This window comes from Xiphophorus couchianus, chromosome 22 (genome assembly GCF_001444195.1).
Source record: "Xiphophorus couchianus chromosome 22, X_couchianus-1.0, whole genome shotgun sequence".
NCBI classification, from domain to species: Eukaryota; Metazoa; Chordata; class Actinopteri; order Cyprinodontiformes; family Poeciliidae; genus Xiphophorus; species Xiphophorus couchianus.
The window spans coordinates 8,452,851-8,480,127 of NC_040249.1; the positions used below are offsets into that span (position 1 = coordinate 8,452,851).

Below are 27,277 nucleotides of genomic sequence, written 5' to 3' on the forward strand. Positions count from 1 at the left end.
ATCACACGGCTTTAATAACAGAGCAAAGCAGAGTAAAACAGCAGCCAAATGAAGAAGAAGAAAAAAGAGACACAATAGAGATGTATCTGTCCACCACATATACACATGCATACACACTTGGAACACCAACATTAAGTCTTTGCAGCTGGGTTGTACAGCACTATCTGCAGAATTTTGCTACTTGTGACAGTCATTTTGGCAGAGACAGAACTGTGATGGATTACCACCCTGGTTGCAAAATGCTCCATTTTGTTCAGTGACTGTAAAAGTCATTCCGTTAGACTGTAATAAACAATTATTTAATGATACATGGAACAGACAAAATGATTATCTCATACTTTATTAGTTCTCTGCGGAGAGCATCTGTAGTTTTGTTATATAAATGACTTCCATTTAGAGAGAGTAAACCAAGCGCAAAGTTTTTGCTACCATGCAGTCTGTTCCCAGTTAAACTAAACATTTGCTACACTGACAGATTTAGTCTTACCAGCATCCTATTAGTTAAATAAAAGAAACTACAACACCTTACAGAAAACTAGTCCTCTATCTAGTCAGAGCTAGTGTGTTGGTGTGACAAATCTCCATTATATGGCGTCCACATTCCTTTGGTAATCCCATTTGCTGTTTCTGTATCTGTAAAAATGGTTCACCATGTCTTATAAAAATGAATCAAAATCCCATGACACAAAAAATACATCTCACTGGCTTTTCTTGAGAGTAGAGATATTTTCCTAATTGTATTGCCATCGCCCGACTAGTTAAAGCCTAGTTCCTGAAAGCTACAATAATTGCTAAACTCTTAAAAAAAAACACAAATCAATAGAGGTCTGTTTCGTCAATAAGAACTGAAATTTCAGACACAAGCTGCTTCTGTGTCACAGTGTGCATCTTGATTAAGTCTTACTCTCCTTTGTTGCAATAATTTATTGTGATTAATGCTCATTTTATCACATTATTGACATCATAGCAGCTGAATGCAGGCTGAAAAAGATCTCACATATTGCTATATTATGCTATTTAAAGACGGATTATTTACCTTTCCTTTCTAGCATTCTACTGGGATTTATAAAGTTCATTAAACCGAGGAGGGCAAACCTCCAAACAAGCATGTACCACTTTGAACTTGATTTATTTTGGTGCTATTTGACTTTGCTTTGTAAAAAGTCATATTTGGGAAAATTGCAGTAAATAAAATATGAACCACTTTGCACACAAAGTTAATCAGCAACTCACATTGGACCAGCACAATGTATTTAGGCACCTGGATATGGTGAAGGAAACTTGCCAAAGGTCAAACAGAACATTAAAATGGCAAAAAAAAAAAAACAGGAATTAAAGCGACTTTGAACAAATGTGGTATGGTTATTGTTACCAGGCAGACTGTTGTAAGCATTTTTAGAAATTACTGATATTGTGGGATTTCAATGGTCAGCCACCTCTTGGGTTAACAGAGACCAGAGTGAAAGCACATCCAGTAAGCGCCTGATATGTGGACAAATATGCCTTGTTGATGTCAGCGACCTCAAATTCACCTCCTATGGGTTTCAACAGAATGCAGTGCAACTTGGTGAGGGGCCGCATAGCAAAAGCAAAGCACACACTGGGATCTAAACAAGACAAAATAAAGGATCTTACTGAACCAAAATGTAAACTTTAGCACTGAAATAAGATTTCCAATCAGTATATAGAGAACAGAATACAAAACAGAAACAAAAAATCTCAAATTGAAATAGAAAATCATGTGCAGAGGACAATGAGTGACATCAAAAATATCAACTCAAAATGATCTGAATGTATAACCAAGGTGACTAACAAAGCACAAAGACGCTTAGATCATGACACTCAGAGGACTGTTTTCATCATCTTTTTCAGTCTGTGGTGTAGAGAATTAAAGTTGTGAAGGCAATTGAGGGCATAATCCAGTATAAGTACGGATACACAGAGTAAAGAGACAGATGCATATAAATTCTGTATGCAACCAGCAAAAGCAGCTTTCTAATTTTTATGTGTAGTTCAAACTTTTCTCTATTTTTTTCCAACCATTTGTTTTACCAAAGTCCTAGAGGTCTGCTGCTGACTTTGAGTCATAAACAGTAAAGATGCAATCAGGCAACATAAAGAAATACCATGACAGACCTTTCTGGTATAACAATCGATTCTGATATCATTTACTGCTTGAGAGGGGAGCCAGCTACGAGGACTGCCGTCTCAATTTCCTCTCCCATTTTCTAGCTCATTGAAGAGCTCGTGGTTCAGAGTTGGGCTTTGGTTTGGCAGAAAGAGGTAGAGGGTGTTTGGGACAACTCACATTGCTGCCTTTGGCCTTGTTGACTCCGACTTCAAGAGTTGGGTGAACATCTGGATGGCTGACTGCCTTATGCTATAAGGTGAACTGCTTACTGTCGGCTCTTAATTCAGGAAAGTCCATCTGTTTAAAAGCTTTTAGTTCAACATGTACAATGTCCTAATGACTGGATAAGCAGATCCAGAACTTAATGCTTAATGCGTTGCTTTGGTTAGACAAAAAGGCAAGTCCTCTGATATTAATCTTGTGACTTCGATGTAACATGCTGTTCAAATCTGATATTTATTGTATTTCAGGGCCAGCCATCCCGTCTCTCTGGGGAAAGAGCAGGGCTGCTTTTAGATCCGCTGTCAGTGCCTGTTGAACGTCATTCTCTTATGATGACTCAGGCTCATTTTTCAGAGCCTCGAGTCTGTTTCAAATTTTTATTGACTATGGTACAGCATCTCTGTTTAGTACTGACATGGAGGTGTGGCTGTCACTCCGCAGATTAAAGTCTCTGCCACATTTTTAAGAGCTATCGACAGAGAACAGCGTTTCGAGTCTTCTTCTGCTGCCAACTTCACACTAAAGCTCCTGAACAACAGCATAGCACGGAAAGGTCTTTAGTCATGCATCTTTGTTAAATCATCATTCCTCATCTGTTCTGATTCATATTGAGAAGATTTTCATTTAGATCCAGCTCAGATCAGGGTCTCAAGTGTGAAAAGTACAAGGATGTTTGATTACATTTAATGTTGTTTTTTTTACTGCTCTTAAGGACTTTTTATGTGCAATGTTCCAACATGCAAACAATCTGAGCCAAGTGCACTTCCATTACTTTCATTTTAGCATAAGCAGAGAGTGTAAAAGTATGGCAACAGAGAACAATTGTTTAGAGTAATTGTGAGCACTGTGTCAGAGCCACACAAATCACTTTAATAAATTGAATGACCAACAAATATTTGTTGGTGCTCTCTCTAATGTGCTTTCTCAACAAACCAAAACGTTTTATAACAACATAAGTTCCGATTGTGCTCTAAAATTATACTCTGTATATGTTACAAATATTTGTAACATCCTCCAATTCACAGGATGAGAGGATAGCCAACACTAGGTCCACAGGGTGAGATGAAATCAAGTAATGTTTTTAAGAAAATAAACATTTTTGTTTTTACAAATAGAACGATAGTGTCCCAAATCACTTTTTTTTTTAAATAGTTGGTATATAATATACCAGTTTCATGTTACCAATGCCAAAAACAATCTGACAATTCTCTCTTGTAGAGCTGTTGGAATAAAAGTTTCAGAAATCTCAGAATACAAACACACACAAAAAAAAATTGTGAGCAGTTATCCATTTTAGTTTCAGTCTGTTTAACTTAGATTCCAAACAAGATATGATTACATTCAGTCCAAACTCATTAAAATGTTGAATAGTCATTTTGCCAGTGTTATCTGGTGTTTTGTACCTGCTTCATTTTACTACCCAGCACCCAAAAGGCAGCCATACAAAGGATTTAAAGTGGAGAATTCCTCAATGACTATGCAGCCAAATATTTTTGGCCAGCCTGACAACATCCATAAAGCTGCACATTGCATATGCCACTTTCACATTTGCAATCTGGACTTAAATTACAATTTGACAGACTATTTTCTTTTTATGTAATTGCAAATAATTCCAGGCTTTAAAGACTTAAACATCCTTTCATAAATAAAGTCAGTTATTTCACTTTTTACTTATTTTTCCTGCAAGTTTTATATGAGCAAGACAAGCACACTCATGAAAACCTGCATCAATGAGCATATGAGGTTTTCATGGAAGGACCCTAATGCAGACAGCAGACAAAAACAAACAGCTTCACTTAAAAAGTGAATCCTAAACCTTACAAAAAACAAACGTCCAATTGGAATAAAAGTAAAAAATAAATAAAAAAATACATCGCAGGAGAAGCACAAGAAAACATTGTGTGAATAATAGAATGATCTGACCAACAGCTATATTTGCTGGAGAGTTAATTACTAAACAAGGAGCAGGTGGTTGATTAGTAACAGCATGCAGCTGTGAGGGAGGGCGAGTAACTGATGAAGAACTGAGAAAATGGGAGAAATGTCTGATGAAACACATGGAACAGAATACAAATACACAAGAACTAAAATAAAGTAGAGTAAAAAAAAAAATTTAAGTCTCAAAGATCATGACCACAGCACCATATTCTGTGGAATGAAATCAACCTATTTTGTCTTTAAGATATATTGTGATTGCAAAAGGTCAATCTTTCCCCATTGAGACAGCATGGATGTTTTACTTACATTATTGGATTCACCATTCATTAAGCTTTTCCTTACATAACATCAACATCCTCAACATCAGCTTTGAACTAAATGTTTTCTATAGTGTACATTTTTCAATGTTTTGCATAAAGCTACTTATTCATTTTGGCAGTGCACTTAAAATAATGTATTTGAACATTTTTCGGTTTTCTGGGCACTTTACATTGATTTAGATGGACTGCTTAATAGTTAACGTTTTTTCCCATCCTGAGGTGAGGAATGGCTTTTGAAACAAGTAAGAGGACCTTCAATTTAGAAACACTATTTTTTAAAAATGTCAAATATACAGTTTTTTTTGTATTCAGCCTGTCAGATGTTTTAAATTTTAATTTATTTATTTTTATTATTTTACAAGATTATTTTGATATCGTTCTAATATCTACTATCATGTTTGATTTTGCTTAATTTATATGTATTTAGCAATTTTTCAGAAGTAGTAGCCTGTTAGAAATCAGTGATTTCTCATTTCCTTCAAGCTTTAATGAAATTGAACTTTTGCTTTCAAGTTGCACAAGGATCTTTCGCAACAATCTGGGTTAGTTTGACATAACTGACTTTTGACATAATCATGGTAAAAGCTTGAATGTGTGGTTTGAGGTTTTGAGGTAATTTTAAATGTGTTGTTCCTCTTACAGAACTAAACTGTAAATTGTCCTTTCTTCTTTGAGAGAGCTATCCAAACTATTTTCTGTTTACAGTTTAGACAGAACAGATTGCTTCAAAGCTTTTATAATTTTTCCGCCTGTCTCGCAAGATTACACCGAGCTTATGTTGCTTAAAAACTCACACTATTAGATTAAACTTTTTTGTGCAAAATAAAACATTATTTTAAAATAACAAAGACATAACAGATAAGAAAATAATGAAGGCCAAATCTAACTGTAAATATTTAAACGGCTTTATGGGATCTGATGATTTACACCATGGTCACAAAACTTCCTACTTTATATAACTTCCCGCTTCTTTGTAAATTTATGTTTCAGTCACATTGAGGTCATACAATCCTCAGAAACCAACACTGGAGTCATTATTTGTCCCTGCAGTAAAACCAGAGACAAGAGTAATGCTGAACATTAAGTTCTAATATTTCCCATAATTTTACGGTAGAAATTTGAATAACATGTGCTCACACATACAAATATTTCTACTTTAAATATGTTCAACTGTTTACTATTTGTGCTGCTACTTAATCGACCAGTACATTTGATCATTTTATACATTTCCCACTTTGTGGTAAAGTACATCTATTTCCTTCACATCATTTAGTCAGAGTCTATTCAGCATATTTCTCAAAAATGTGAGAATGTACGAAACCTCCATCAAATAATTAATAACTTGTTCATTTACAATGTAGTCTAATCTGCTTGATAAAATGCATCCGTCCGTTCCCAATGTTGATTGTCTGCAGCTACAAGCTTCTTCATAAGATTTTATGTAATACACACACAGAAGGTAGTGCATAATATATAAAAAAGAAAAACTTACTTAGAAGATCAGGCCCTAAATGTTGTGGGAATGCTTTTATGCTGCAGAGTCAAGGCATTTAGTTAAAGATGATGGGAGGCTGGATGGAACACAATACAGGGCGAACCTTGACAAAAATCAGTTCCAGGTATTCAAGTCCAGGCCAGGGTTTCAGCTCTTGGCAGGACAATGACCCCAAACATACAGCCAGAGCTACAATGGAATAAATGTGATCATGGCCTAGACATGTTCTAGGCCATGATCATGTCTAGATCATGACATGAAGTACTGACAGAAACCCTGTTGAAAAGTCGTGGCAAGATCCATTTTGTTACAGAGTATTATGTCAGGTGGCCTGAATACAGGCAATGCCACAGTTCATATTTCTATATTTGTAAAAACATAAACAAATTAAAAAAAATAACACATTTTACATCATACCACTTACATCATTTATGAAGGCTAATCGGAAATTCTATGTATGCCAAAAGATAAAAATGTCCAGTTTCAATCCCTGAAACATTAAAATAGCTTTTAGAGTGCTTTTGTTAAAGTTAGTCCATTATGTAAAGACAACAGCTGGGCCGTTTGAGAATAGGAGAACCTTAATGTAGCGTTAATGTATATGTATGGCTGGGCGAACCTGTAAATGATGCAGGCGCTGTTTCGACACGTATCACAGTTGGCTGTGTCTTGTCCCGTTCTGTATGAGAGCCTGCAAAAAGAGAGAGAAACGTTTGTGTGAATTATAGTTGCATTTGCATATGTCAACAGCTATGGGCGTGAGCAATCAGATTTGTTCTAGTTACAGCTGAACTAAAAACGCTGCAATGTTGATCTTGTTGATCTCTTAGATTTGGTTAATTGATGAGCAGATTTGCTAATTTTATCTGGCTGAGTTGTCTTGCTTTGCAATAGCAGTGCATTATAATTTCTGCAGCACAACTTGCATAACAGAAATCTTCACAATCTGTGCCACTCCATACTTTTCTCTCATCTAGCAATGCAATCATTATGCTAAAAGCCCTCTACAAATCACCAACAGTAATTCAGGTGTTCTCACCCGAAGAAAGAATCTCCTATGCACTACATGACTGTAATTGCTCTAACAGTCTCCATCTTTCGAACTCAGATCATTCATAACCTTGAATATAAATTTCCTTAACCAAGTGCACTCATTGTTACTGGCTCAGCATGCGCTTTAATGCAGCAGTCTTCAGCAACATAGGAAACATCCAAGAACGGTCGTGTTCAGGTCCTACATGTAACTGCATGCTGTCACGGCGGCCCTTCACCCTGATGGATGACATGTGGAGGAGGTCGACCCCACCTGCTTACGATGGCATGGGAGGTGACCTCGTTGAAGAGGGGAACAGATCTGCTTCTGCGCAGATCGAAAATGCTGATGAGCGCTGAAGGGCGACAGGTTTATTCGCCCTGCCCTGTTCTCAAATTAAGGGTTCTCCAACAGCTGTGAGCAAGGACAGGAACTCAGCGCAAAGACGAGGACTGCTCCAGAGATGTGCAGCCTGGATTTATCTATAGGTTTACGTCATTTAAACAGCTTCTCTTCGTTATTCACCACAAATAATAGTCCCTACATGTATTTAACACAGCCATTCACAAAAGGATGTCTATGACCAAATCTACTGTCAATGAATTGAAACACAGAATTATGTACTGCGGAGGTGTTTGTTCGTATCAGTTGTCCTGGGACATGGTTTGCTCTCAAGATTTGAGCTCCACTGTACACACCCCCTGCCTACATACCTGCTGCTCTGCCTGCCTGAGCACTGCATAATGTGAGAACAATGGTCACCATCTTGTGTGGCCCTTCATGTTTCATTTATAGTGCAATGCAGTGTATATAAAATTTTTTTGTAGTAGGATTGTACAAACTTTCCCATTATCATTTATGAAAACAGGCACCAAAATAATTTGTTTCAGCATGAATGTTTGCATCATCTTTGATAATAATATTTCAAGGAACATAACTCCTATAAAAACCTCATTTAGTTTTCCCCTTCACATGTTTTGCTTCTCAAATTAAACCTTGAGTGTAATTGACGTACGTTTTCCAAAAAAATTCTAAGGAAAATCCTAAAAGAAGTGAAACATGCAACAAATAAATGGATTGTTTGTGCTTCCTATTCTTTGGATCTCACAAAAAACCTCCACCCGGAAAGTCTAACTTCACTAAATTTAAAGAGATGTGAAACATATGGTAAGCACCCATCTCCTAATCAGTTTCTTGATTTCATAAAGTTTTGGTTTTATAACAAATGGAGGGGGAAAAAAGCAACTCCTGATTCACTGACATGTGATGGGCCAGTGGTAAATATTAAAAACAAAACATTTCACCATCACATAGTGCAGTGAGTACAGTCAGCTGCTGTTTGCTGATGATTCGATGTTGTGCCACTTGATGTTACCAGAGAAATCAATGGCAAAGTTAATGGTTAACTTTGCTATTAAATTCACAAGGCTATGATGAAGATAAAAGCTAGAGGTTATTATTTAAGGTATTTACGTCTTAATCAAACCACTCTGTGACTGATCCACATGGCTGAACCTCCTCAGTATGCAGCCAAATTCTCCAAAGTCCTGCTAATGACCTAATTATTTGACTCAGGTGTGTTGAATGAAGCAGACACGCATCTAAACTACAGGACACCAGACCTCAGTGCCTGGACTTGAAGAAGTTCTAAGTTATCTGGTAGATAGCAAGCATTTTCCAGCATTTCGATCAATAGTAGCTTTATATTTCAAATCTTTAAAAAATATTTGGCAGAAAGTCAAAATTACTGAAGAAAGATTGTTTTTCCAGATCTGGTTCCCAACAGAAAAACACCGTTTAATCATATGTTGTCTTCTCGTAAATTGACCAAAACAATTGTTATGATTTTAGTCATAATCAAGCAACAGACGCCTGCAACCGCTCCCAGCATTTAACCACTCGTTAAATTTGCTCCGGAGGGTTTTTTCTCCAGTCATTTTGATACAAAATCAGGACTAACTGAAAGAGGCACATTCAAAACAAGATTGAACACTAATTACTAAACTCTTCTGTAAATTGCAGACCTTTTTTGAAAATTCTGCTCAAGCACTCCAATGACTGCAGTAGGCAATGACAAACGGGAAAGTTTCTATGAAGAAATGTCAAAGTATTTATTGCATACTTTTCTCTAAAATAAAGATAATAATAAAATAGATGGTATGACATGTTGGTAAAAATAATGACAGAAAAAATTATTTTCCTTTTTAAAGACTTGCTGAGAACCACTATCTGGATCTTGTTTCTGGTCACTTATGAAAAAAAAAACTATTTAGGTGCAGATTGTCTTCAGTTCAATGCAGTTAAGACTAAAATATTCTGACTAGCCCAGTTTTTACAAGAGTTATCGCCCATTCTGGTATAAACTGAGGAAGCTCAGATGAAGTTGTACTCCCATCTGGGATTTTGTACGCAGCAGCTGCTTGGCTACAGATGACCTTTCCCTTTGACTGGTTCATCGATATAAGTCTCATTGCAGTAAAACCGTGAGAACTTTTAATTCCTGTAGTCTAAAATCTAGAGATATTACTCATTAAGAACATTTGTTCCCCCTGGGTTCATGCAACATGCCACACAGGGAATTTAAGATTCATAGTTTTTAGGGAGCAGCTGTGATAAGGATTGAGTCAGCAGCTTTAAAAAGTACAACCTGTCATGTTATTCTCTTTTATTTCCTTTTGACTACACACCAAGCCAGAATAACAGTTTAGGATTAAATGTAACTATTTGTTGGCCTGCAAAAACATGTACACATTACTAATATTTTTAAGTCAACCTACTCAACGATGTTCTTGAAAAATATATTTAAATTATTAGAAAAAAATGCTACTCTTAAGTTATCATACATTGGGGCAATGATCCTTGACACACTATTGGCTACTGTTTGCAAAACAGCCAATCCAGGAGTGCTATTTCTTTTACTTGGCTCTGATTTGCTGTACCCTCAAACTTAAGGTAGGAAATGAGGAAAACTGTTTAAGTTAGCTTCTGCGGTAATGCTAAGACCATTTCCATTGTGCGCATTGATGCGCATTGATGCGTATTCAGGTGTGTGAACTATTGAAATGAGAAGTTATGAGTGTTTTTAGTAGGGTTTTAATTGTTTGGGGATTTTAGCTATTCATGGGTGGCTGTGGTCCTTAAGTCCACCTAATGCCATCTGTTCCAGTCTTTCACTGTATGTATCGACCAGCTTTCAGCCAGCCATTTTACCACATACATATGTTTTGAGTTAAACCATACCATCATAGCTCTGTCTGTGTGTTTTGGATCATTGTCCTATCCTCCTGAGACCCAGCCCATTCATTTGTGTCCTTTATAGTGGACATTTTGTTCACCTGTATTTTCTTTTACTATTTTGAGTTACCCTATCAAGCCCTGCAGTACTCTTTAGAGGACATCCTGGGCTTTCCAGTGACGTGTCATGTGATAGGTTTGCATGCTGGGAACTCACTTTTTCTTTTCAATCAAAATGGCTGGCATACCAACAACCACATTTTATGGAAAGAGGAAAGGTAAGCAAATTATTCTTTATCTATTGCTATTTTTACCATGATAATTATATATAGTGTTGTTTATTAACATGTCAATAATAATATTTTTATCTCAGAAAACAGTTTAATTATTTCTGTTTTGAAATATCAGTCCTTTTAAGAATGTCAATTGCAGTGGACACCAGGACCATTTTAATGTATCTAATGAGTCAACATTGTTGTAGGAGAAAGAAGTGAAGCAGAGAGGATTTTATACCGAATAGTAGAGGGAGATTCAGATTTGGGGCTGTCAGATGAGGATGAGGATGAGTATCAGCCTGGTACAGGAGAAGATGGTGAAGAAGAAGTAGGTGAAGAAGGAGAGGAAGAAGATGCAGGAGTATCTGATGAGGAGACAGACTCAGAGCCAGAAAGGGAGCAGGAAAGTCGTCGTGCTTTGTGGGCCAGGACTACCTTGTATGTTTTATTTAGTTCTAGGCTAATGTATTCAATTCTATTATCATATTAGATTATTGCTGTATTAGTATTTAGTATTTTAGTACTTATTTGTGTTTTTTTTCCATCCATCATAATAGATTCACACCTGCGCTACCTGGGCTTCCTGTCTGTCAAGATGACCCTAAAATCCGAGAACACTGGAGTCCAATCCAATACTTTTCGCAGTACATCGACGACAAAATCTTTGAAGATTTGGCAGCTTTTACAAATCAAAGACAGCTGCAAACTACAGGAGTGTCATTAAATACTACTGCTCAAGAAATCAAGATTTTCTTTGGCATATCAGTACACATGGCCTGCCTTGGCTATCCCAGAGTTAAAATGTTTTGGGCTAAAAAAACTAAAGTGCCAGTTATTAGCAGGAAAATGACAAGGGATAGGTTCTACAAGCTGAGAAGCTCACTCAAGATTGTTGATGATCTGGATGTAACAGAAGAGACAAAGGAGTCAGACATTCTTTGGAGAGTCAGACCATTGCTTGACCGTGTGAGGCAAGGTTGTCTCAGACTTCCAAGGTATAACAAGGTCTGCATTGATGAGCAAATCATCCCTTTCACAGGCCGCTGTCCAGTCAGGCAATATGTCCCAGGCAAGCCAAACCCTACTGGCCTAAAGGTCTTTGTCCTTGCCTCTCCAAATGGTCTGGTGCTGGATTTTGAGGTGTATCAAGGGAAGAATACGTTCAGGGGCCAAAGGTTGGGAGTTGGAGCTGCAGCAGTCTTGCGATTGGTTGAATCTCTTCCCACAGGAACCTGTGTATTCTTTGATCGATACTTCACAACAATCAATCTCATGGATGCTTTGCTTGCAAAGGGTCTTCCAGCAACTGGAACAATAATGAGGAACCGAGTACCAAAGCCATGCCAGCTACCAGGAGATAAGCAGTTGCGAAAAGAAGGGAGAGGAGCATCAGTGACGGTGGTCCGGAGGAGGCCTGAGCTGGCAATCACTAAATGGTTTGACAATAAACCAGTGTTGATGGCTTCCACTGTGTATGGGAAAGATCCAGAAGATATCTGTAGCAGATGGTCCAACAAAGAAAAGGCTCATGTCCAGGTGCGACGACCAGCAGTGATCAGAGAATACAATGACAACATGGGTGGCGTAGACCTGTGTGACCGAATGCTGAGCTTTTATCGCATGTCAACCAGGACCAAGAAATGGACATCACGTGTGATCGCTCATTTCTTTGATGTTGCCATTACAAACGCTTGGATCCAATACAAGTCTGACAGTAAAGCGATTAATCGATCACCTAAGAACACCCAACAGTATCTGGACTTCAAATTGCACCTGGCTGAAGAGCTGTTGGATAGTGCTTCATTTGATGACAGCAGTGAAGACAGTGAAGAAGAGTATCAGCCACCAACCAAAACAAGGATCCCTCAACCAGAGCCCTCTGTACGCAGACTAGGGGCCAGGTACATGCCAGAGATGGTGGATATCAAGCATGCAGAAAGATGCAGGAATAAGGGCTGCAATGGCAAGACATACATGAGGTGTACCAAATGCAAGATGTTTCTCTGCATCACCAAAAGGAAAACGTGCTTCCAGGATTATCACCGCTAAAATATCCAAAAGAAGAACTGTAGAACTGCTTACGTTCAATGTTAAACTAAATACACAGGCAACTATTGTCCGTGCAAGCAGTAAGCAACAGAAAACAACCAAGAGTGATAAAGAATTTAGTTTTTTGATCAAATTAAATTTATTCTTTTGTTAATATCACTCTAAATACATAATCTGCTCATTTTCTAAATTCAGTTGTATTTTCACACTAAAATCATCCTGTTGTCCACTACAGTGGACATGCTGTGAAATTAAAAATAAAAATATGTTTAAAAAAATTTTAATTGTAAGGTGTTTTTTTAGGCACAAATAGATAGGAAATCACACAAAAAAAGAAATTGAAACACACTTTTTTTCTTCGGTTCCCAGGAGGCTATTGTAATTCTTTTGCAGGCTTTAACAGGTGTTGCTCCAACATTGCCCTTCATGGATTTTATCTAAGTATATTACATCAGAAGAGCCTGAACACATGACCACAGTTTTCAGATTTGTATGTTTTGATCCAGTTATGAACTACTGTGTTGTTCTTGCACAAACAATTGCAATAAAATACATTAGATTTTAGATTGCATACTTAACAATTGCTAAAAAATAAAAGAAAATCAACAATCAACTTCTGGTACTGCAGTCAAGGCCCTCCACGAGTTGGTTTTACATAAACCCAATAAAGTCACAACACCAGCCTCTGAACAATAATGTTCAAAACTGGATTTTCTCTAAAAATAGGTTAATTTTGTTGTCTCGTGATACATTTCTTTGGTGTATAGGATGTTCTGACACTGCAATAAGATGGCCAATGTATAAAATGTGATGCTAACGTCAGAAATATGTTTTAGAGTGCAGCAAAGATTTTAAAAAGCCTATCCGACTGTCCAGCCATGTCAAAGCAGAAAATACAGTTTGTGAATGTACCAGAGAAGGTAATCTAACAACACTGGCTCACAATGCCCAAACACTGCACCCTGCAGATGCTTCAAGCAGGCAGAATTTTGTAGAGATGAAAGGCAGTGCTCTGAGGTCGCACTAATTGGGCCTTTAAAACAAAGTCTTACAGTGGCACCAGGGTGCCTTCTTGTGCAGTGGGAATGAGTTACACTTAAATAAAATTTTGCCCTGCATTCGTTGGGATTTTATAGATGTTGTTTTTGTGTTGCTTTAAGAGCCTGGCTGTGAACAAAGTTCTAGAACTTTAGCCAATATAAATTTCACTTTCACTTTCAGGACACATTGTATTTTGAACAAGATGAGAGTATTAGAGGAGGATTACATTCAACTGACAATGCAGACAAAAGTAACCTGTTATTGCTTACAATATCAAAATCAAAATCAACTTTATTGGCCAAGTTTGTGTATACAATCAAATAATTTCACTTTGATTAAACTTTTCTCCCAATCTGCAAACAATTTAAATATAAATATGTCCACTTTATGTGGAATTTCACAAACCACATATTTTTATGTTATGATTTTAAAATCTGAATCCTGGTATTTACTCAAGCATAACTATGAAATATCACCAAACTAAATACATAAATACAGAAATCCATATTATTCTTTTGTGACAGCCTTTATCCCAATAAAACAGATTTTGGTTTTGTTTAACAAGCTCAGGAATACCTTGAAGGTCATGACAAAAATGAGGGGCTCAAAAAGGATTCTGATGCCCGATATGCCAGTCTGATAAGATGTGAAGCCATAAACAGCAGACATGAAGCAAAAACATATTGCCCTTCATTTAAATTTGCCCAACATCATGTTTAGCCCCTCATTTCTTCTAATTGCAACAGAGTGTCATGCCTTTATCTTTCAGGAAATAAATATTTTATTGCAGTTTTGCAACAATATGTTGGTTTGATTCTTTCTTGCTTAATATTCAGGTTCCAATTAAAGAACAGCTTGAGGTTGTCCTTTTCTGATTCTCAGATCTGTGATGCATCGAATATTTATAACCACTGCCAGTGACTTTTACACCTTTTGCTGATTATAATCTTAAAAAGCTTTCACAACTTTATGTTGGACCAGTTATTTGCTATTTTGTTAATGCTTTTTTTTCTTTTGATATTTCAGAAAAGGGGCCTCCTCTGACAAACAATTGTGTCCACAGTTTTTTTTTTTTGTCCATTTGTCCAAATACAACTGCACGACTTCTGAACAGATCGTAAACATGTTTTTTTTTTTCTGATTTATTTTGAAAAGTTCTAGGAGACACTTCTGTGTGCAGTGGCAGACACAATTTTCTTCAAATCTTGTCATTTCAAATTCATTAGCCTTATTAATCGCTGTTTCTGGTAAAAGTTATCCTTCTATATGGCAAAAAAGTTACGGCCAGGTGTAGTAGGGCATGATTAGTAGGCTCCTGCAGTACTTGATGGCATGCAGAGGAGGTAATGCAGTGATTTGAATCAGTTGTTCTGAAACAAAGATATATGTAAAATATGCAGGACACGAGTCCCTGAGGACTGGAGTTGAGAAACACTGGTCTAGAGCAATGATTAGAAGATAGCAAAGTGAAACCGAGCTCTTGTCAAGAAGCTCCTACAAAGCAAAATTATTGAAAACCAACATGGATTAAACTAGCTACAAGTTGCCAAACAACAAAAACAGACAAAAAAACCCTCACTGTCGGGCCTGAAGATGAATGTTTATACGTTGAAGAATAGATGACTTTTTTATTTCCTTACAAATGCCAAACAGATCATTTAAAAGCATTTTGGCAATAGCATTCTGCATTGGGGATGTATTCCCCATATATATTTGGGTGTATTTGTTGTTTACTAGGACTCATGAATCAATTTAACTACATCTAATTTTTTGAATAGGTCATGTTGTTTTTATGCTGATGAGGAAATTACTTGAAAAAAGGGAGTTTCAACAAGACAGCAACTCCAAACGCACCAATAAGTGAACAGCATCATGACAACTTAATGACATGAAGAGGTCTGGCCAATTCTGGAACTTTAATCCAATAGAAAACCTGAGGGCTGGCTTCTAACACACCGTTTCTGAGCCAAAACCAAGAAATGCAGACGTACTGTGGAATGTAGTCCAATCGTCCATGTCCAGAATACATGTTCGTAAATCCCAGAGGATGATTGACTCCATGAGCTGCAGATTTGAAGCTTCTTTCATAGAACACGGTTCTGAAGCTAAATATTAATTCAGTAATTTGTAGAAAAACTAAATCATTTAGCATTTCATTACAAAGGAAATGTTTGATTTTGAAAAGGATTAATGCTGATGCAGCTGTTTTCTTTTTGTTGTTGTTTTGTTTTGATTTTACCAGCCTAACCTTTTTGCTCTATTTCTCTTAAGGAATGAGTTTCATTCTAATGTTTTTATAATGTTTAACCTTTTGACTTTTGTGTTTATGTTTCTCTCTGGGGCAGTGTCTGTATTCTTTGTATGAAAGCCTACAGTCTTTGCAATCTTGCATTTTGATGCAGTTTTGAAATGATCTTCAGGTCTGTGTGCCAAAAACAGGACAGGTAAAAAAAAAAAAATAGCATGCAAAATAATCAGATCTCCAGAGGTGATTGTGGTGAACAATGTCTGAAGAAATTAAAGCAAAAGGTGCCCTGAAAGCATAATCAACAAAATAAGGTACAATAACATCTTCCCGGAAAAAAAGAAGTTAGTAAAGGTAAGAAGCCACTACAATATGCGCTTGATGAATGGACAATGGAAAAATTGAATTTTACATGAGCTACTATAAACATGAGAAATCGATGCACTGATTCAGGACATGTGTGACAAATGGACAGGGAATCAGGACTAAGAAGCCAATACTAAAAAAAAAAAAGTACATTTAAAAACAAAGTGGGTTTAGGCAAAAACAAAGGCAAAAACCTGAAGAACCAACAAATATCTAAGTATTATTCAGAACAACACAGAACTCAGGAATCAACTAAGGGAAGAAAAAGCCAAATTCGGAAACCCTCACCTATCACCAGTTAATTGGAGAGTGGTGAAGTTTCTTTTATCTAGCTTCCCCATAAATCCCTGCATGTAAGGGAAAAAAAAAAAAAGTATGTTGATTGCTCCTTTTTTTTAGGATTTAAAACCGACCACTGAGGAGGGATCCTTTTTTTAATGCAAACTATTTAGTCTTTTCTGTAGCTCAGAATTTAATATAGCCTTGAAGCTAACAGTGACATTAATTAGTAATGTGGTTTAAATCCAACTGCAGCTTTACAAGGTAGTAAAAACAGGTTAAATAACATAAGATGCACCTATTTTGTGAAACATGATGTAACTATGTGAAACATCCCAGTCATGATTATTGTGAGCAAATTCATCGTAATTTGGCTTTGTAAAATGTGTTGAAATTTAAAAAGAATCCTGGCTAAAGTTTATGAATTAAAAGTGGATCTGTACTTCACAACTTTACTATTATTAATAGGAATAAAAGTATAAAAGAATCATAGTAGTAGTAGCAGTAGTAGAAAAGGCTGAGGAAGCATTTCACATTTTCTGTGTGTTTTTCTGCACCCCAAACGCACATTGTATCCAGGATTCACAAGCATTGCGTTTCTATGAGTCATAAAAGATTTTTATTATTATTATTTATTGTTTTTATTTTTTGACTTAAAATTTTTACAAAAGGAAGCTTTGAAAGTTTCAAGCCTCTAACCAAACAGATTCTCACCTAATGCTTGTGTATACAATTGCACAATTAATTGCACTATACTTACCCTTCCCTCTGTGCTTCTCCTTTCTCCAACTCCTGAATAACTCCAAGAAGAACCTTGATGGTCTCCTGGCTTGAGCTGATGAGATTCTCCATGGCCTGCAGCTGTGCTTTCATATCCTTGTCTCCAGATAAGGGTATTATCTGCTGGCTGCTCCCCAAGCCTGGAGCTTGTATGCCTCCTGGTGGAAAGCTCTCATCCCCCTCAGCAGTTCTCTGCAGTTTAGAGGAGGCTGACGCATGCCTCGTCCGACACTGCCCTTGCGACTGCACAGAGCATTTAACACTATGAGGAAAAGTCTGAGACTGCCGCTCATTTAGCTGTGCACCCTTTTTCCGTTTACAGCTCACCGAGGGACTTCCTATGGCCTCCACTTGTGTCAAAGAGTTCCATGCTACAGGGCCACTGCTCTTTGGCTTGTGTTCTGAGAACTCAGAGTCCCCCAGCTGGCGCTTTGAGGATGAACCAGGGTCAGTGTTGTCTTTGAGTGATCCTTTGTGTTTAGTCCACTTCCCACACACTTGGTACTCCGGTTCATTTTTAGAAGACTGTTCACTCGAATGTCCCTCTTCTGTAAAACGTGAGGAGTCTGGATATGAAGGTCCATCCACACAGTTGGCACTCGACAGCAAATCCTCCGTGCCACTGCTGTCATCCGTGTGATGAAGCAGGGCTTTTGTCTGTCCTATAATCTTACCCTTATACTTGGAGGATTCTCCAACTGGCTGCCCATCGTCTCCCCCTGTCTTTATGTCGCTCAAAAAACCATTGTTTTGTCGTCTGTAATCTTCTACCATGGCTGTGTGTTTAAATGTGTGTCCTTTTTTCCTCTCGAAAGGAAATGTTTTGTATCGCTTAGTGAGGTCTGGTGAGGTCTGGACACCAGTGCTCCTGGTTACATTCGGAATTGAGCGCCTAGCCGGCATGGTCATGTATTTTCTATGCGTTACCTTGCAGGAAATAGACCTTGAATGTCTTCCCCGCTGCTCTTTCTGAGCTTCACAGATATCTTTGAAACGTACTTGTAAGGCTTTGTTTCTCTTTTTCACCTCTTGCCCGCTTGAATCTGGTCCAGAGTGCGACGTGTGCGAAGGTCCCTCCTCTGAGTCTGAATCATCTGAATTTGACAAAACCATGCATGTGGTGTCCTCTTTGCTCACCATATTTCCTGAAATAAGAAGAAAAAGTAGTTTGAGTGTTGCATGTTACTTTATAAGCAAAAATTTACTTTTTTATAAAATAGAATAAATATATGTTTATGGTTTCATGGAATAAAGACAAACTAAGTAAGAACCCTTGAAGTTTACAGCTGACCAACTCTGTATAACCAGAGTTTGTCCTTATTTTGTTTCCTTTTTATACGCCTCTTTTTGTCATAAAATTTGGTGTCTTTTGGAAACAACAGACTTTTGGCACCACAGCAATTTTTTGCTAGATGTATCATTTTTTGTGTGTATTGGATGCTTACATGACATCACTGTCTTGCAAAAACATTAATACTTTGAAAACCTTTCCACATCTTGTCTTACTGAAACCACAATGTATTTTAATGAAAAAATATATATTTTTAAAAACACAGTAAAGACAGCATACCCAATATGTATGCATGCCACACATGTAAAATACCTATCTGAAAAGCATTTTTAAAAGTGGATATATGTCTTTTTTCCAACCATACATGTATTTATGTTGGTCTATCACATAGAGCTGCTTGTGGAAGGAAGCCAGTCTGACCTAAGACTAAAACCTAAATGCATTTGATTACCCACATAATCTTTATTTTCCGCTATGTTTGTATGGGAACACAAAACAGAGACAAAAGAGTTTTCTCTTCACCGCTGGCATTGTTGTTCTGTTCCGCTCAACTCCACAAACACTTATAGCCTTTGCCCATGCAGTGGCATCTCACAATGTAGCTTTCTTGCCAACTGTTTGATGATTTGCTTCGAGACCTTTCTGGAATAATAATTGCCTACACTGCCATCCGCACGGGTTCTACCATTATTTAAAAACTGTTTATAGACTCCTATGCACAACTCGGGTTAGGAGGAGCGTTTGCTGTTGACGCTGTCTAATACTGCTAAATCCGTTCGCTGTTAAGATAACATGCAATATGAGCAGGTATAGCTATGTGTGCTTCGGTGTATCATTAATTCATAGTAATGTTAATAATGTAATGTTATTACACTGTGACACATTTATTTTACTTAATGCTGTTGTGAAAGAGAAGTATTTACATGTCTGAAGCAGTACTGACTCAGATGGTGTGGTCTTTGGGGATCCCTGCTGGATCACTGTAAAATCTGATATATATACAGCTTCACATAAAATGTATGTGAGGGAACAGATTAGATACATGTTCAGACTCAAATCTAGGAGCTTATAAGACGTTTCGCTTTGCTGCTTTTTATATCTTATATCTGAATTACTTTTCACCACTGTGCTACAGTACAATCAGCTACCTATTGCTTACATTTTACTCCAGCATCCACTTGCTTTTCAATAAACTTTCTTTGCGTTTTTATGCCTTGTGAGCTGCTACGTTGAGCATTCTAATGGTATATTCACCATAGTGGTTCAAGGTGTTTTGCTAAGAAATGGCTGGAGGGTGCTTGGTGCTTAGCCTCCTAGCTAAAGGTGTTTACTATATAATATATTCCTCCAGTGGTTAGAGGTACCCGCCAGCAGAAGAAATGGCCTCGGAGCAGCTGTGGCCCACACATGCTACACTTTACAATAATAACTGGTGTTGAGCTCCTCCATCTGTATCCACCTGTAGGCGCTGAAAGTTCCCGGGGGGAAATTTATTATCATCACTTCCCGGACCTCAGCTGTGCTGAGTGGAGTGGTGAGGTCAAAAACTAGACACAAAATATGAACAGTGCATGCTCAGTGATCACATTTTAAAGGGAGCTGGATGAATGAAATGACCTTAATCTCTGTTTAAAAAAATAAATAAAGAAAAAAAGAACATATACGAATCAATTAGAAAGATTAAGAAACACTTAGCAACAAAGAGCTACTCCCCAGCACCCAAAGCATTATTTATGTATTACAAAAAAATAATTGTAACATGTTTAAAAGCTCATATCTCTGTTACTGGAGCATGATAAAGAGCTAAAACTGAAGTGCATTATTCATGAATCTATTTCCCAAAATACAAGTTACTTTAGTTTATGCTAAACGTCTAGGAATGTGTTTACATTTCTGTGCTAAAGTACATTGCTAAGTTCTACAAAAAAAAATAAAATAAAATAAAATATAACACTAAAAAATCCAGTAAAGCTCAATCTATATCTTTGGAGTCAAACTCATTTTCCTTTTGGGCCAAACCAAGATAATGGCTGTCCTCAAGAATGTATTAATGTATTAATAAAACTGCCTATTAAACTGATAAAATATTATAGCTTTCTTTGTATTTAATGAATACTCCTTAAAATTAAATAACATTTAACACTGATAGGATTTGGCACTATACAAATAAGAAATGATTTGATTTGACTAATAAAATAATATTGAAGCACATAAACTGTTATCTTAAAGTTCTATTTTTGTGATCCTCTACAGCCTTGAGGGCCACTTAAATAGCTATAGCAGGTCACTATCATCTATTTGGTTCCAAATCCAGATGCAGATTTCAAGGTTATGGTCAGCTGAGGCCAACCTGACTGCCAAGTGGAAGTGACCTGAAGACAGCACTGCAAGCTGCTATAATTGCAATTCTTTTAGACAAAAGCACTAACATCATAGAGCAAGAAAAAGCTCTTGTGTAAGTCCTTACAAACAATTAATGAATCATGAAGAAAACTGAGCTGAATTATCAAAGAGGTAATGGATATATTAGTTGAGCACTTTGGTAAGCTCCTCAAACAGAAAAGTTCCTAAAAAGTCCAAAATGCATGTTTAGTGAAGATTTTTTTTTGTAGTTAGCTTGAGGCACTATGCTTAATAATTGAACCTAAACATGTTATTCATCATTGCACTTTGCATTCTTTAGTTATTTTGTCATGTCTATTGACATGCAGTTTCCATTGGTACACTTTTATTTACAAATCAGTTCTTGGTACTTTGCCCTCATACTTATCTTCCTATGTCACCCAAACACATCAGTCACAGCCTCAGATCCCAAGATACCATCACTCTCTGTGTTCCCTCAGTCCGTACAAAATAGAGGGAAGGTAGTTTTCTCCTTCTCTGCACCATTAGCATGGAATCATCTCCAAAAGGAAACTAAACTGTCTGATTCCTTTGGGGGCAACGTAATATGCGGGTCAAAAATATCATGCTTTTGCTTGACCATAGTGTTACAATCAATTATTATTTTACACATTTTGAAATTTTTGTACTGCTGTTTTGTATATAACTTTTATGATTGTATATAATGTTGGAACATATTGTTCCTGTAGCTGAGAATTTATTTTCTCAGTAGGACACAACCTGCATAAATTAAGGTCAAACAACAGTAAAAGTAAAAGTTATCCACAGCGATAATAATAAATCATCAACACAGTTGGTATCATAAAATAGCTACAAAAAGCCACTCATAGACAATTCTGAGAAGTTTTTTTTTTTATCTTTTTGCTGTCACCCATACCTAAAAAAAAATAAAAGCTAAATTTTTCTGACTCAGCTGGTACAAAGTATTTCCTATTTCAAGTGCATGAAATATATCAAGCAGCATGAGGAAATGAAATGATGTCTGATATGGTTGAAGGGAAACACCCGAAAGAGCTGGTTAATCATTTTCATATGACAAGACAGCACGCGATAAATAAACCCCAATGAATCATTTATAACCACACAAAAGCAAGCTATTCATGGTGTTACTGCTTCCCCGAAAGTAATTATGTTCTATCATCCCGCGACATTGTAAATCCATCAATGTGATTGTTCTGATGAGACACTGACACTGAAGAGATGTTTCCCTTACTGTCCATTTTACCATCTCTTAGAAAGTTATAAAAAGATGACTACATTGCCATAATGTTAATTTCTAATATGTAGGACATTTACAAAGAAATTGCTTGGTCAGGATCGTTTTAAAAGGAAGCACGCTCTTTGATGTTGTCCAAACTGACTTTGTTCTTTGTAACTCAGTTGCTTTTGTATTCATGTGTGGGTGTTTTTGCTTTTTTTTTTTCTTCATATGGCAGCTCTGACTATGAGAGAGGGAAGAAACGAAAAGGAAGTGTTGGTGTGTGTGGGCCTTGTATTCACCTTTTCAAAGAGACACCTTTCCCGGCATTTTAAGGCGCGTCCGCTCACACGAGGCATAAACACACACAAAAGCAGAACCGGAGCAGATAACAAAAGGCAGGGGACTGTACTTTTTGCAGGACTCCTGCCTTGTATAATATAAACTTGCCTTGCCTTGTAGATCACCGTGCTATCTGCCCATGCCAATCTAACTCTTAGCTTGGACTTTTGAAGACACCGTATATATAATGTCTTGAAAGAACATGGATGTTCCCAAAACTTATTTTTACATTTTATCATTTGACAACCACAAACCTATGCTACTGGGATTGTTCGTTATGGACCAATACAAAACTGTGAAGAGAACAAAAAGTGCTACATAGGATCCAAAGTTTTGCAAATAACAATCTCAATTGTGTGGTATGCATACGTATTTGTCTTCCTTTTCTTTGATGCCCTTGAAACAATGCTATTCAGCCAGTTACTTTCAGTCAACAATCTCCGGGTAAGTTACTCTGAATAGAAATAGAGCTGTTCAGTTTGAAGATCGGAAATAAGACCAAAGAAAAAACCAGACGGTTCAGTTGGGAAGTTGAAAGCAGTGTGAGATTGTCCTAAGCTTTGAACATACTACAAAGTACACTTTAATCCGTCATGTCAAAATGTAATACATTTAGATCAACTGCAAACCTACAGATGCATTGGTGTCCATCTATACAAGGTCCAGCAGAGACACCATTAATAAGAGAAGCAACCACAAGACACATAATTTCTCTGGAGGAGCTGCAGAGATCCACAGCTTATCAATGAACAGCACAGTTGTTGCACACTCCATTAGCCTGGCTATTATATTGGCCATGCTTCCAAATATTGAATTAACATTAATGGTTCAGTTTAGCACCTCTCGCTTCACAGTGTGGGATGGTTGTTTACCTCGCAAGCAATTTCCAACAAGTTTCATAGCGTCGAACTGACGCATTAGATATGTCACGGCTAAAAGTTAGCCACAGGGTAAAATTTAAAACCTTAACAGGGTCCAAGCAATCGTTTCTGAGTAGCTCAGAGTCCAGAGCTTCTGTACGGAACAAAGTGTAGAACAAGGAGCTGGTTTTCACCAGGCCAACGCCACAAACATCTGGCCTTAATTAAAGTGTCAATTATTGAATTATTGACAGGAAGCAAAAAAAAAAACCCTCTCTGTAGTTTGAGGTAAGGAAACTACAGAGCTGTACGATTGATCTCTGGTCAATGTACATTTTTAAATTAATCTAGAGCTAATTGGCCTCACCAACAAAGTTCTTTAATACAATACCATGGGCTTTAAGCGTACATATTTATAGCACACTGTGATATTACTGTAAATTATTCTATGGGTTATTTTATGTTTTATTCATTACATATTTCTGGTGTTGTGTGAAGAATACACAACATATTTTGGTGTAAATGAAGGTTAATTAGTTATAATGAATAAAGATACTTCCTCATAAACAAAATCTGGTCCCTCAATATATGCCATTCATAGTGAAGTGGGACATTATTACATAATTATATAGTTCATATTTTTAGATTTTATTGTGTTTTTTTTTCCTCAGAGGTTTTAGCATCATAATTTAATTTTATTTTCTCACTAGCTTAACGACATTGTTGGACAAACTATTTAACTGTGAGGTTGAATTATTTTTTTAATAAACTTATGTAAAGAAGAGAAGTTGTCTGTACATACAGTATATGTGTAGTATCTTTCGAATTTTAAAAACTAAGCCTTATCAGTAAGTTATTCATAAACAACTGACAACTGAACTAGTTTTGGCTATTGTTTTCTTGATGGTGTCCCGACTTAGTAATTTCAATCTAATTTACTAGTTTTATAAATAATTACCCTAAGCAGTTATTTATTTTAATCTTACCTGAGACATGACTTCGTCGAGCACAACGCTTCAAATTTGATGCTCACAGACACTCCTTATCCAAGCTGACTAAGCTTGAGGCATTTTGAAAATAAAAATTCATTTAAAAGTGTAAAGCAATTGAAAGCATACCTCAAAAGCCCTGCAGTGACGGGTGGTTCTAAAAAGGATTGATTCACATGTGTAATTTAGCAATTATGCACAATTTTATGTTGCTCTGTTACAAAAGATCCCAATATATGCATAACCTATTGTGGTTCTGATGTAACAAAATATGGAAAAATTTTAAAACATATGATTACTTGTGCACAACTCAATATTAGAAGGCAACTGTTAGTCCCAATTGTAGCCATACTTCAGGAACTGCAATACTTTAAAGGCAGAAAATTCATGTATGTAAACGAATGAACCAGCTCATGCTCATCATGCAAAAAGCTATTGTAAAAAACAACATGGTATCCCATGACTTTACATACAGTGGTTTTGAAATACGGATCAGATGAATTTTGTTGCCGTGGTATGATTGCTTGCTATGCACTTTGATTTGTCAAGTTGCTTGTTGAAGTGGTTACACAGATTTAAAAAAAATGTTCAAGGCTGATTCACATGAGATCATACTATTTCACACTCAGAAACCCCAATCTCACACCAGTGAAATGGTAATCACATTTGCAGGAAGTCTTCTTTGAGCATGTGCGATTCCCTTATGCACCCATGTCACATGTAAAGAAGCTAAACGACAAACAAAACAAAACAAAAAAAAAGAAATGAAGAAAAGCTCCTTAATGAGTTAATATTGTTGGAAGTCAGACACAGAGGGCGTGAGAGACTATTATGATACGTGGATGCAGTCAGGCTGTTTAAAGAGAATTTCCTTTTTTCCTCCTCAGATGCCTTCTTTTCTCCTCCTCCTCACAGCAAGCGATCTCTGCTAATGACCTGAGGTCCTTCCCTGATTTGGCCCCAGCTATCCAAAGGATTATGAATAATGCATTGAGTCTAAAATTGCAAAAGTAATCCTCTGAAATCTCCTTATGTACCCTGACAGACCACGTTGTCTGCTCCAATTGCCCCTCAGTTCTTCAAACTGCAGTGCTGAATGTGTGTGTGCTTAGGGTAATAAAGCATCTTTAGCCACAGCAACATCATCCATTATTATGGCCAGAATGCTGTAGAAACATATATGTTTATGGGGACATTTAGTGTTGGCTTGGATCAATTTTCAATGCAATAGCAAGCCTGCAACAGTGCTGAATCATGATTTCTTCCTCATCACGAACCAGAGAAAACTGATGCAGCTTTTCTTGGTTCAGCTTGTATTCCTGTCTGGTTGTATCAACATAATAAATACTGAACTTTATCACTAGTATATTTACATATGATAGCACTGTCTAGCCACTCTCATTAATGGTTAAGTAACGATTGTGGCCAAACACTTCTTAATATTCTCACAGCATGCTGATCGCTTCATAAGCACGACTCAGTCTTGAGTGTTTCAGTTCATTGTCTTCGTAAAATGCTTTAAGACATCTGTTTATTCTTTGTCATTATGCGAATCATCTAATATGCATTCTGCTGTGCAATGACTCTTCTTTGCAGTGGGAATCTTTATCTTACTGTTTTGCATTAATTTCAGTGACACTACACCAACCTTTCACCGGACAGGTAATTTAAGGAATCTGATGACAGAGTGCATCATATTCCCTTCTTCTCTTGTACATGATCAGCATGTAGTACGTTTTGCGTAGTTGCCTCAGTGTGGGGTTCGTGCAGAAATTAGATTGCGCCCGATGCAGTGATATATTTTCCCTACATACTCGGCTCAAAGCAGTGCCAACTGTAGCTTTAAGACAAGACATGCACATCATCTTCATTCCAGCTGTTGCTTAGAGCTATATGTATCTATCTAGGCTGCGAGCAAGACCTGTGAAAGTTTGCTTTATGACTTTATTAGCTTTAAACATTTATCACCGAGTTGCAGTATCCATTATGGGGGACTGGGATGAAATAAGCTTCAATCTCCTTAGTCTTGAATGAGAGCACAGACTGTGAAATAGATCCTTTAGGAGAGTAGGCTCAAAATGTAGATATGAGAAGCGATTCCCCCTCTCCCACTATAGAGTACCACCTTTAAGGAGGTCATGGATAAGTAAAGCATAGAGCTATTAACTGATTTTTTAAATGTATGTTTAGTTGAGTACATTGGGATGAATGCACATTTAGCAAGCTCATACTAAGCACATAATTCTGAATAGGAGAGTGCATGATATTAGGTAGCAAAGGAATGACCTGCAAAAAGGAGAGGGGTTTTGGGTGGAGGCAACAGCTGAGACCAAAGACAAGTGCAGCCTTGTGTGTAATGCTGTACCCTAGAGTCCTCCAGATCAAACATATTAGCCATGATAAGTCTGAAACTAGCTTTCATCACATTTGAGCTCAAAAATCACATCAGGAGATTTCTGTAGTTCACAGAACTTGATGTAAAAAAAAAAAAAAGAGGTGGAGGGTTTCTCCTACAGTAGACTCTCTGTCTGCTACAGTTGAATACACAATAGTCTATTAGTGAGCTCTCATCAATATTCTTCTCTATCAAGCCCTGGCAATCCACAAGTATAGCAATCTCGATAATCAGCCTTTGCCTCAGACACTGCAGGTCTGTCAGCAGCTACAAAGACATGCATCATGTTGAGTTGATATTAATCAAAGTCAAATGACTCTGCCACTCATCATTTTTCCTCACTTGGCTGTGAAGGAAAATCTAAACCTGTCTTTGTTTTTTGAGAGTATCT

The 27,277-nt window shown here is 37.1% G+C and overlaps 2 protein-coding genes across 2 annotated transcripts in view; one reads left to right on the plus strand and one right to left on the minus strand.

Moving 5' to 3' along the window:
- Positions 1-27,277, minus strand: part of insyn2ab (inhibitory synaptic factor 2Ab) — a 34,512-nt gene that overhangs the window by 6,523 nt on the left and 712 nt on the right. The window contains exons 2-3 of the mRNA XM_028008002.1: positions 17,389-18,553; positions 6,726-6,797 (exon numbers count right to left, since the gene is read on the minus strand). Coding sequence (XP_027863803.1) covers positions 6,726-6,797; positions 17,389-18,548 — 1,232 coding nt within the window. The 5' untranslated portion in view covers positions 18,549-18,553. The remainder of the gene's footprint in view (positions 1-6,725; positions 6,798-17,388; positions 18,554-27,277) is intronic.
- Positions 11,110-13,039, plus strand: LOC114138619 (piggyBac transposable element-derived protein 3-like). The gene has a single exon (XM_028008003.1). The coding sequence runs from the start codon at positions 11,420-11,422 to the stop codon at positions 12,695-12,697; it is 1,278 nt and encodes a 425-aa protein (XP_027863804.1). The 5' UTR covers positions 11,110-11,419; the 3' UTR covers positions 12,698-13,039.